This window comes from Hippocampus guttulatus, chromosome 23, assembly GCF_054856545.1.
Source record: "Hippocampus guttulatus isolate MCC_2025c chromosome 23, RoL_Hgut_1.0, whole genome shotgun sequence".
NCBI lineage: Eukaryota > Metazoa > Chordata > Actinopteri > Syngnathiformes > Syngnathidae > Hippocampus > Hippocampus guttulatus.
Genome location: NC_141283.1, coordinates 3,816,451 through 3,828,481, shown reverse-complemented (window position 1 = coordinate 3,828,481; position 12,031 = coordinate 3,816,451). Strand labels below are relative to the sequence as shown.

General features: G+C 43.1%; 2 protein-coding genes across 2 annotated transcripts; one reads left to right on the top strand and one right to left on the bottom strand.

Annotated features, from left to right (window-relative positions):
* The first annotated feature begins 2,300 nt into the window (after positions 1–2,300).
* On the top strand, positions 2,301–6,433 carry LOC147185774 (uncharacterized). Its single transcript, XM_086104233.1, has 8 exons — positions 2,301–2,534; positions 2,621–2,670; positions 3,585–3,678; positions 4,724–4,777; positions 4,857–4,946; positions 5,227–5,370; positions 5,583–5,842; positions 5,985–6,433. The coding sequence occupies exons 1-8, from the start codon at positions 2,495–2,497 to the stop codon at positions 6,063–6,065; spliced, it is 813 nt and encodes a 270-aa protein (XP_085960359.1). The 5' UTR covers positions 2,301–2,494; the 3' UTR covers positions 6,066–6,433.
* A 705-nt stretch (positions 6,434–7,138) lies between these two features.
* On the bottom strand, positions 7,139–11,617 carry LOC147185773 (protein LEG1 homolog). The gene is made up of 8 exons (XM_086104115.1): positions 11,265–11,617; positions 10,194–10,280; positions 10,046–10,119; positions 8,865–8,969; positions 8,666–8,784; positions 8,206–8,347; positions 7,995–8,091; positions 7,139–7,925 (listed from the first exon to the last, which is right to left on the bottom strand). The coding sequence occupies exons 1-8, from the start codon at positions 11,563–11,565 to the stop codon at positions 7,774–7,776; spliced, it is 1,077 nt and encodes a 358-aa protein (XP_085960241.1). The 5' UTR covers positions 11,566–11,617; the 3' UTR covers positions 7,139–7,773.
* Between the last annotated feature and the right edge of the window lie 414 nt (positions 11,618–12,031).

Here is a 12,031-nt window from a genome sequence, read left to right as displayed (position 1 = left end):
TTTAAGCTTTTCAGCACCATGTAACCGGATAACATGACAAGGTGTCCACTGCAGTAACCGCTGTCCCGAAAGGGCTAAATTAGCACCTTTTGTAGCAACAATACATTAGTGTTTAAAAAACAAAACAAAACAAAAAAACACTGCACCATATTAAAAGGCGTGACGGGTGTTATTTCTGTATTTAACACATACGCAAAACGCATTGTATTATTGGACGCAGGCATGGTAAACACTAGCTTAAAAATACGGTAGCATGCATGCACACTAGCGTATGTTTTTAAAAAGGCAGCGGGAGCAAAACTGAGTTCGGTTGCACTTTATTGACGTATTTAACAATATACTCACGTTATTTATTTATTTTTTCCAATCAATCTTCACCATCTGTATCTGAAATGAACAGCTGGGCAACGACACAATCAAACATACCAGGTTCCCTCGCGTCGTTGTCAGAGTCAGTCCCGTTGCCGTGCGGCTCCTCAGAAAGCTCGAACAACTGTGTAAGCAGACACGTTAGCCCAAACGTCCAGAATCCATTCACAAATTGTGACGTAACTCACCTGGCACTGCCTCCCAGTTTTACTCAAACTGTGTTCGCCATCACTCCCACGCCACTCGCAACTTCACTCTGCCCGTTTCTGTCCATCACCCTGACAACCAAGCACAACAGTAAAAGCTGATTTCACACGTCTTGTTTGTTCTCTTCTTCTCCACACCGTGGTTCAGTGGGATGTCGATATATATATATATGTATATATATATATATATATATATATATATAAACACTGTACTGCATTGAATCCTATTGAGAAATAATAATGGTCAAGTAGAGACGGAACCAAAGAACACAACCAAACAACTATCCTTTAATATGCAAAACAGCACTCCACAATATTATACTTTAGAAAGATATACCATTGTGACATAATTTAATAGAATGTAAAACAATGAAACTTTTTGTGTCACGCTTGTGTTCAAATATTGCATAGTTGTTGAAAGGTTTATACTTATACCGCAACATCAATGCTAGTTTTGTTAGCCTGCCTATGTAATTTTTGCATTGTGTGTTAGCATTAAGCGAGCGGACTTTCTTCAGCCAAGGCTTGCCTTTGTAAATACACAAAGTTTAAATACCTTGTTATTATTATAATTGTCCTTTAGACTATATTTATAGCCCTCTGTAGAAGAGCTTCTACATCAAGGTAGTTTGTTTAGCAGAATATACAGAAACTGAATGCAGTCTGTTTTGTAAACTGGTCTTGAGTTTCTTTTTTTTGTGGAGCAAAAGATATTTATTGTAAATGTGAGATTTATCATCGCATGTTTGATTCTCACTCTATACGTGGTGCACCTGCAACCGTATTGTTGAGCTCATTGTGCCTGCTGGCTTACATAGAGGTCTCATTATGAGCTTCAAAGAAAACGGTATTCATGTTTAAACAAAAGGGCCCCGTTGCCTCATGCAGGGTAAACATGGGTGAGGTGGCCTTTTATTGTCCGCGGGGAAGAAAAAATAAAACGAATTCTAGCTCAACAAGGGACGCTCGGGTGCTCTGTTGATGTTTGAGGCTGAGCAAACAGCTTCCTTTTCATGTCACTAACCAATCAGGCCTGATGCTTACTGGACACTTGGACGCACCAATGGAGACAAAATGGCCTCTGCGTCAACAAATGTATTTTGTGATTCATTCATGCTTCTTTGTCTTGTAACCCACTGAATAATCATCACTCTCCGTCTCCTTTGTCATTTTATGAAAGTATTCATCAGTGTTGACAGGAGACATGTTACATAAAAATGATGATGAACAACAACAAAAATTGGAATGTTTTTTATCAAAAAAAAAAGTTTTTCAATTCAATAGGAAACAAAACCAAGTTATGTGAGTGGTGGCTTCAAACAATTTTCTTTGAAACACTTTTTCAATTACATTTCCATATTTCTTATTTAGTTAGGAAGTGGTTGTAAACGCAGATTAGTTTGTTCGTTGTGTCCTTTTCAAGGAGTGTTTTTCTTCCTTCTGATTGGCTGAAATCATCCCCATTACTTGACAGCGATACATTTCTTCACAGATATATATTTTCTAACTAATACTTTTTTTTGTTTAGGCCTGAGCTAACATTATTTTTATGTGGAAATGTTTGATGGTATAATAAATCCATATTTCAAAAATCTCCGTCCTCATCTCAAAGCTTTGTACTCGGTAACTGTCTATTGCCCTGACCAAGATGGTAGACCATGCAGGTGCACGGCAACTGGCGTAACGTCACTTCCGGCTCAGCGTCTTCATTATAAAGGGAGAGCGGTGACGGATATCTGTTGAAGAATCGGTCGGGAGGCAAAGAATCCGGACGCCGGCTCTATCCCCGCTGAAGGACGGTCGAATATTAACATAAACGCCGCCGAAATGTGTCCGTAACATATCAAATACTGTATTTTTGATCCAATTTGATAAAATAAGCGTCTACTCCCGGAGACATTTTTTTTCTTCCTTCAAACATGATCGCATTGCTGACTCTGACTATCCTCTTCAAAAGCGGTGAGCGAAGATGTTTCAAATTGCACGTTATCATATTTGAAATACATCACTTACATCTTACTCATTTGAACCATTTTTTGTGACAGTTTTGTCGCTGCCGGTGACTCAGAGTATGCTGGAGCATGACGACGTCAAGGTAGGAAATGCAAAATTTCAATTATATTCACGTACCTGAAGTGGACACTAGGTGGCCACTTCATTAGGTACAACTTTTCAGTTTCCTTGTATTGATTATTGAACAGTGTTTGTCGTTGTGGCTACACTGTAGTTGGAAGGCGCAAGTGTACCTAATGTTCGGGCCTCCTGTGGGTGTAACTAACACACGGCAACACAAACACACGCACAATCACACACACAAATCCATTAAGTGAATTGTCCGCTGGGTGGTGATCTCTGTATTAAAGGGAGAACAATTAACCAGATTGGACCTTGATTTTTTTACACACACACACACACACACACACACACACACACACACACACACACACACACACACACACACACTTTCACGCTATGTGTATTTATTTTCATGCATTGATTAAACATTGATGACTTTTTTGCGCACGTGGACAAACTTGAACACACTTTGGAATCTTGCACGCAACACACGCGCGCGCCAACGCGCCGCTATACGGCACTTCCGATGTACGATGTCGATTGCCCGGTAGTCCAGTGGTTAGCACGTCGGCTTCACAGTGCAGAGGTACCGGGTTCGATTCCAGCTCCGGCCTCCCTGTGTGGAGTTTGCATGTTCTCCCCGGGCCTGCGTGGGTTTTCTCCGGGTGCTCCGGTTTCCTCCCACATTCCAAAAACATGCATGGCAGGCTGATTGGATGCTCTAAATTGTCCCTAGGTGTGAGTGTGGGCGTGGATGGTTGTTCGTCTCTGTGTGCCCTGCGATTGGCTGGCAACTGATTCAGGGTGTCCCCCGCCTACTGCCCGGAGGCGGCTGGGATAGGCTCCAGCACCCCCCGCGACCCTAGTGAGGATCAAGCGGTTCGGAAAATGGATGGATGGATGGATGATTAAACATTTTTGTGTCGCCTTTAGGTGATGAAATGCGTGGTGGAGGCACTCGTGGATGTGCTGTCCAGGCCACACCATCTCCCTATCAGCCAGGAATGTCTGCACACACTCAGGACTGGTATTTTATTTTATTTTATTGTCTGTTTATTAAGGGCGGCCCGGTAGTCCAGTGGTTAGCACGTCGGCTTCACAGTGCAGAGGTACCGGGTTCGATTCCAGCTCCGGCCTCCCTGTGTGGAGTTTGCATGTTCTCCCCGGGCCTGCGTGGGTTTTCTCCGGGTGCTCCGGTTTCCTCCCACATTCCAAAAACATCCATGGCAGGTTGATTGGAAGCTCTAAATTGTCCCTAGGTGTGAGTGTGGGCGTGGATGGTTGTTCGTCTCTGTGTGCCCTGCGATTGGCTGGCAACTGATTCAGGGTGTCCCCCGCCTACTGCCCGAAGACGGCTGGGATAGGCTCCAGCACCCCCCGCGACCCTAGTGAGGATCAAGCGGTTCGGAAAATGGATGGATGGATGGATGTCTGTTTATTAATTCTGATAAAACTCCGTAAGATGTATCATCATTGTTTTCTTTTGCGTGTTATTGAATCGTCTTTTGATTGGCTTCTTCTTCGTCCGTAGGCACTCCAAATATTTGTGCCCCAATTTACATTAGCAATTTACAATTAAATTAGCATATGTTGGCAAAAATAAATGACTTCATTATTATAAAAAATGTACAATTATTCATCTAATAATTTATTTAAAATATATATTTTGACAAAACTGAATGATAATAGCAACGTTAAGGGGTAAAATATTTGCCACTGTGCCTGAAAAAGTTGACCTATTAAACCAAATGCGCACAATAGTTGGCTACTATTGAGGAAAATCTAGATGTATTTCATACTACTCTGTATGAAATATAAAATGTAGATTGGGGTATCTACTTGAGGTGAGGTATATGTCCTCACTGCCCCGATCATGCGTCGTCACTCTCGAGTTGACTTGAGTAATGATGGCTGTGCTCTGGTGCGAGGACTGCTTGGCGTACTTCCATGTGGATAATGGATTAGTTGGTGCATGGCATGCTGGGTAAAAAAAAAAATCTCCAACAGGAAGGAAAGATGAAGTTGCATGATGTGCTTTTATCTGTGCATGTGTGTGCGTGTGCCCCTCCAAGACGACCACCTCCTGACACTCCTTCGACACGAGCTGCAGGACGTCACCACCCAGGGTACGTTTTTTTTTTTAAATAAATAATTGCAAATTGGCTTCAGTTGGTACAAAAAATGAGTTTGACATCCCTGGCCCAGGTGGTGATAAGAGAGCCCGGCCGCCTGGAGGAGGCGCCATTGCACCGCATCATGAGATGCCAGCTCCTCAAAATGCAGACGGTGTCCCAGGTGAGCTCCCGAAAATTAATGTTGGGATTTATTTGCCTGTACCTTTTATTTTTTTTAACCTAACCTTGACGTTGCAACAATTCTAATACTAAAACATCATAAAGGAATAATAGATGCTATCAATATAATAGTTATTGTCGTACCTAATGCAATTTCCTATTGCTCAAATGCACTCCACGGGCACATAGAGCTGCAAGTCATCTCTGCCAAATCACTTTCGGGGAACCGGCGTGACTGCAAAAATCAATTTCTTATCATAGTCAATTGAATTTCCCTTAAGATGGGTCCATGCTGAATGCACTCGGAGGCTTTGGTGAGCGTTCCATCCTGTCCCAGGAACCAAGGAGGTCGAAAGAGGAGGACAAGGGAGGAGAAGACGAGAAGAGAGAGGACGATGACGAGCGTGAAGAAGAGGACAATAAAGGTACTGGTAACATATTTTACAGGCAAAAAAAAATGATGTCCGATTAAGCCAAGTGCTTCGAAAGTCATTGATGGACACGCCCTCCATTGACACAAATTAAAAAGAATGTACATTAAGCTAAGTAGTACATTTTGCGGAAAAGGTCAAAAGGTTGCACATGAGACTACCACGATCATAAACATATTAAAGGCTGTGAACATTTCACGTTTCAGTATGGACATCAGAAGAAAAGAGACGAACTGTCTCTGAAGAGGAAGAGGAGGGAATGAAGAAGAGGAGCAAAGGTTTTCTGCTCGGGAAGAAATCCGGGAGTGCGGAGGAAGAGGGGGAGGAAGAAGCCCTCCATCATTCCAAGGAAGTCTCGGAGGAAGAGGAGGTCAAGAGGAACCGCAGTCCGGAGGAGAAGGAGCTGCAGATGATCGCTCGCAGGACGCCGGAGGAGGAGGATGGCAGTGCCGCGAGGAAGTCGGAGGTAAGATAAAGACGTTGCGACCAGGTCAAGTGGGGGAAAAAAAATAGAAGACATTTTGTGAGGTTGTTAAACATTAAGGCACTATGCGAAATGTTGTATGTGTTTTGTCTCCTGATTTTCTGTGTTATTGTGATTTCATCAGGACCCCGAAGTAGAAAACCTCGCCGCCATTGAGTCTGAGCTGAAGAACGTGTCCCAGAAACTCCACCAGCTGCGAGGCTGAGCTTGACGTGACGTCCTCCTTCCACAAGCTGCTTCATCTTCTTCCTCCAAAAAAAGAAAAACGAAGAGGCTGCGAGGGCTTCTCCTACAACCTTCCTGGTGACCTTCACGTCGTTGACATGTTTCGGAAATTCTCTTCTATTGTGTTCCATTATTCTTCATTATTCACCTTTTGTTTCATCGATCCTATTTTGTCGCTGATTTGAACACAAAGGCAAAAAGTGGACATTTTCTACCCATTTTGAAGGCATTGAATTGTAAAACAAAACTTTGATTTTTTTCTTCTTAATTCAGTTATCTCAGTGGCTGTGCAATCATATTTGCATAGCAGGAAGGACTGCAATAAACGCAACATGTCAACACTGCCAAGCAGATTGTTATATTTTTAAGTTGAACATTTTTACAAGAAAAATATCACAAGTAAGGCCATTGAATACACACTCTGGGAGAAAGTCAAGGGACTGAAAAGGCATAGCAACGTATTGTGTAGGTTTGTTTCTGAAAATAAGCGCTCTGTAGTCAATGTCAAAATGTGTTTTGTTTTTTTTTTCCAATTTGGGAGTTATGCAATGCACTAAAGCGAATATATTAATTTTATTCAAAGAACACCAATGAATTTCAAAATCAGAAACTGTGAGAACTGAAATTTGGACTCTAAACTTTGTATTGACTATAAATGTTAAAAAAAACGATGAAATATATTTTAATACCAACAATAATTGCATTATAAGAGGAAGTAAAATACAGTTAAGGTTAATAAATATATTCATGAAGTACCTTTCTAATGTGTAGCATTAAAATATTAATTGTAAAACTGGCTCCTACACCGAAGGGGGCGCACGAGAGCACACAGGTTCATGTTCATGCCGCTCTTCAAGGCAGACATTTGCTAGCAAGCTAAGCCAGCTAGTTCGTTTCTTTGGCTTCCTCCGACTAAACAGCGGGGGCATGAACATAAAACAACTCATGGGAGTTTCTCGTCTTTTTAAGACTGAGAGACATTTGAAGCTCCAATAATAATAATAATAAAATTAGATTTTTTACAAGTAAAGTGAAAGATTGCACAAGTCAAGGTAAGACGATAAACGTTTTATTAAATTCGACCTCTAATGAGATGACTATTGCAGGTGAAGTAAAAAACCACACAAATCAAGGTAAGACGATAAAACGTTTTAAATTCGTCCTCGAATGAAATGACTATAAACTAAGGAAACCTGAAATGTAATGGAATTGAACTTGACTATTTGTTCTTGTTGCTGTTGTCGTTTTTAATGGGCATAACATTGTGTTTCAAATATTAACGTAATATTTCGCTATATAGGCATAAATGAAAATGAATGATTTTCTACAACACATGGTCATTTAATAAGAAGCCTTTTCAACGAATAAGACGTTGCAATTGCTAATATACGAGGGTCCAGTGCATATAGATTACCGTCTTGCTTTTAAAAAGATATACATTTTAGATTGTTGTTTTATATTGAAATTTGGAAGACTCCTTGTGACACAATGAAAAGCCAAAAAAAAAAAAGACTTAATGCCAACTCCATTGTGTTAATAATAACAGCACACACTTATAGGACTTAATATTTTCATTGGCTGGTAAAAGAATTATGTACTTGTATCTGGGTGATGCACTTTTTTTTTTTAATACAAGAAAAAAATAGTTTCATGATACACAAGCCGAGTTGCAGTGGCTGTACTTCCCCTCAGCAGCTTGTGCCCATGCTGGTAATGATGGAAAAGAAGGTGTTTTTGGCAAAGCCGGGATTGAGAAGGAGCTGCTCCAGCATCTCTCTGCCCTTCTCTCGCATGGCCGCCGAGCACATGATGCCGCGCCACATGCGCACCAGAGCGCCGCCTGCAACAACGTCATTGGTCATTCGTATCGCAATCCACCTCTGCATATGTTTTGATTGAAAGTGCTTACCTGTGATGGTGTTCATGTACGTCATCCAGCTGAAGACAGACAGCATGTGGTTCTCTTCCGGAGTCATGTCAGCTATGTTGGGTGCTTGGTCACCCTCCTTTCAAGTCCAATTAGAAAAACAAGCAAAAAAATCCCAGTTAAAAAAGATTGTTAATGTTTTACATCGCATGAAGAATGTAAGACAGTAACTCTACCCCACCCCAACCCTAACCTGGAGCACGCGTCCTGGCAAAGGCGCGAGGAACACGGCAGATTTCTCCAGGGTGGACTGGAAATTGGCGGCGGCCACATACTCGGCCGAGTTCAGCCAGTTGAAGGCGAAGTTCACCTCAGGGGCGGAATAGTGGCTCTGTCTGCATGCCAGGGAAAAATACAAAAGTGAAGTCGGCGTGTGTGCAAGAGTTGCCTACTTGCAGATTTTTCAGGGAACCTCTGCTCCGTTATTTGCTGAAAAACTCAGCCATTCACTCTCTTATGCTCTTGGATGGCACAAGATGGCGTTCAAGCCTTGCTTGTTTGACTTCATTATATTTATTAGTTCTTGTGTCGTGAAAGTAAAAAAATAAAAATAAAACCGCGCAAGGAGTGCAAGCTATAAGAGCATTTATGATTTTGTAGGTCTAAGCAATGCTTTGTCGGCTCATGTCGAGCAGAAGAAGATAAGTGTTTACTTGGCTCTGCAGGCTGCGGCAGCTTGCAGTGAAGCCATGTGGGCGTCCCAGTAGAGGCCTAGGATGGAATCTTTCTTCTCGTTCTCGGGCAGGGGGGCGTTTGTGGAGGCATTAAGGCCCTTCGAACATGCAGAGAGACCACCAAGTGAGACCCCACCACCCCACAATGCAGGCTTGCAATCACGCATGCGCTTCATACCTGGAAGAAGGCGTCCCACTTCATCATCACATTAGGGTAGCTGGTTGAGCAGTCGGTGTAGGTGGTGCAGTAGCCCTCTGAACCTTCAGGTGCCTGCATCTGGACCTTACCGAGATGGAAAAAGTAATCTCGCTCCGTACTTAAAGTTCATTTAAAGTCAATTTATTGACTGAACAGTAAATTATACAGTTTGAAGCGTGCAAAGATTGAGGGGGGGGGGGCTCATTATCAGAGAGCAAAGTGGAAGAGCAAGAAGCAGTGTGGAGTACGGTGGTACCTCTACTTACGAAATTAATTGGTTCTGGAATAAATTTCTTCACTAGAATTTTTTTTTAAGTAGAGATGCGTTTTCCATGTAAATGCCCTAATCTTTTCCAAGCCCCCCAAAATTCTGACATAAATGTTTTCTGGAGCATACAAATGCATCACAATATGAAACAAATACATGTTACAATTAGATTATAGAGTTGTGCAAATTGTAAAAAAAAAAAAAAAAAAAAAGAATAGAGTAAAGAATAACAATGATGGTCATTTAACTTTTAACTGCGTCCTCATCGTTTTTTGCCCTCTTTAGTTAATGTTCTCTCTCGGAAGTGTTTTTTTTTTCCTGGCATTTTGTCAAGAACTGATCCAAGGACGTTTGCTTCTGTCGGCTTATAACAATCCTTCGAAAATGTCCAAGGCAAACATCAGCAGTGTGAGCAATCGCCGGACTGGTGAACACTTTTTCTGGGTGATTCACATTGACGTTAACCTATCGGAACGCCTCATGGCCCGAGGGGCGAATGACGAGGGCGCTACATAGACACATATCTATCTGTCTATCTATCTATCTACAGTATACACAGATACATACGGTAGAGGTCCCTCTTAGCCAATGGGAAGCCAGGAAGAGGCTAGGTAATAGCCAATGGCAGAGCAGCTAGAAGTATGTTGCGTTCAGGAAACTTGGAGCTGCGAGTCGCAGACCATACTGTATTTTTATCTTTCGTATCTTGAAATATTTTTCGAAACAAAAGGCGATATTTTCCTGTTGAGGCATTTCGTAACTTGAACATTTCGTATGAAGAGACGTTCGTAAGGAGAGGTACCACTGTATTCAGATGTGACAGCCCACATGTGGACTGGGGTTCCACATTGGCGTGACGTAGTGTCCAAGTTTGTCAGAGTTCATCGCGTACCTGGACTCCTTGTCCGAAGATTCCCTGCTGAGCAGCAGACAAGAAGGGCAACGCAGTCACAAAATGGTTCACGCCTGGACAACCAAGAAGACCATTTATTATTTGGGTGCTTTTTATTTGGAATAGTGCACCACATTTCCGTACTTACAGCCCCACCAGCTCTGGGGAGAAATGCACATGGCATCTCCCGTCTCCAGCCCACAAGTTGTGGCTCCGGTTGGGTCGGCGAGACGGCCTGGCGGTGATAAATGTCATGTTGGCGGAATCCAGAAATTCAGCTTTCTTGATCGAGGTTGTCTAGCTTACATACTCGGGGATTTAATCAATCAAGCAGTTTGACTGTTGGCGAAGTTTCGCCTCTCATTGAATCAAGCCCTCATCAGCTCATGTGAAAAGAGCAACTGAACGGTCCACCCTCACGGCCGAGGACAAGGCGCAGGAGCCGCAGGCATTTGTGCCCGGGCACAAATGCGCTGTGTGCGAAAATAGAGCCCTAAATATTTGCTCACATTGTCCCAAAATCAATGTTATCCGGAGTGAACATTTAGCCGCTCTTTGTTGGGCTTTCAATCATGTAGCGCTACCCGATTGGTTTCTCAGTTTGCTTATCTTGGCGTTTCCTGGCCTCAGACTTCAAGTGGATATGTTCGGCTAAGGGAAGTTTGTTTTGGAAGTGCCGCTTAACAATTCCACTTTTTATAAAGGCCAGGGAAAATGTTTTCACGCTGGTTTCTGGAATAATGATAATTATAATAATAATAATAAGAAAAAAAAGTCCTAGTCCTTCCATTGATTTTTAAAACGTTCATGTCAACAAGCTAACCGCGTAAACAATCGGGCCAATCTCTTGCAGTAAACAAACAGTTTGATTGGCTCATTAAGGTCATGTGATCACCAAAAGGTCTACCATAGTACACTAGCTCAAGGTCTCATATGATCCCGAGATTGGATCACAATTGCTGTTTATGTGACCTTGACTCGGTCCGGCCCGCGGCCTGCCATTTGAAGGTACCCGATCTAGACTTTGTGTCGGCTAGCGAGGGAATGATTCAGGACAAGGTTTAGCGAATATTCCAATTAATCAGTTGAAGTGTTTCAACAATGAACTGCAGTTATGTGCCCTCTGAACCGAGTCTCCACGATGGTTCCACAAGTGGGTCCGCCTGATGCCTTGCTGATACCAGGTCACGTTTTTTGGATTGCCTCCTTGTCATCCCACCTGAAGTCAGCATCCATCCGAACTGAAGGGGGAGGCCCCAGATGGGACTCTCGGTAGCACCGGTGCCCATGCAGCCCATGAAGGGATCGGTGGCGGCGATCATCAGCCGGTAGAAGCTCATGCGGTGTGTGAAGTTCCACGGGTTGGGGGTCAGGATGTTATTCTGCACGGGCAGTTCGCTCACCCGCGCCGCCGCCTGGGCCCACATGATAGGCGCGCCGTTGTCCAGGATGACGGCCGAGTAGGCCACGGATGCCGCCAGGGCCAGGGGGAGGAGGCAGGAGGCCGTGAGACGTTCCATGGCTGGAGCAAGGGGGAAGGATGGAAGGAGTCGAGAGCGAAGGACGCTGAACTGAAGCTCATGGCGCAACCTCTGGACTTTTGTACTTAGCTCGCTGGCGTTTTCCCAGCTGTTAGTCCACGTGATGTGCGGGTCAGTCGACCTGACGGCGAGATAAGGGATGTTTGGACAAAGGCATCAAGATCATTGACTTCGACAGTATTGGACAGTCTGCACTGTATGATCCTGAACCAGTAAGACCAACTCTATGGTATTGCTCTGGCACGGGCAAATTTGTTTGAAGAGATGAACTAATTTTTTCTTTTTTACATTTACTTACGGCGCTAATTTTACCACTGTCATCAATAGAACAATAAATGCTTAATTGTCAATGAAGTTACTCTATCCTGTTGTGGATAGCAGCTCACTTCAAAACAACGCAGTGATTTGGCAGATAGTGAACAATTCTGAAATATAGCAATGTAAT

Coding starts and splice junctions, on each gene's coding strand:
- LOC147185774 (XM_086104233.1), top strand. CDS start 2,495: ATGATCGCATTGCTGACTCTGACTATCCTCTTCAAAAGCG. Junction 4,778..4,856: donor GCAGGACGTCACCACCCAGG/GTACGTTTTTTT, acceptor TCCCTGGCCCAG/GTGGTGATAAGAGAGCCCGG. Junction 4,947..5,226: donor AAATGCAGACGGTGTCCCAG/GTGAGCTCCCGA, acceptor ATTTCCCTTAAG/ATGGGTCCATGCTGAATGCA.
- LOC147185773 (XM_086104115.1), bottom strand. CDS start 11,565: ATGGAACGTCTCACGGCCTCCTGCCTCCTCCCCCTGGCCCTGGCGGCA. Junction 8,970..10,045: donor TCTTCGGACAAGGAGTCCAG/GTACGCGATGAA, acceptor CATCTCGGTAAG/GTCCAGATGCAGGCACCTGA. Junction 8,092..8,205: donor TGCCAGGACGCGTGCTCCAG/GTTAGGGTTGGG, acceptor TGGACTTGAAAG/GAGGGTGACCAAGCACCCAA.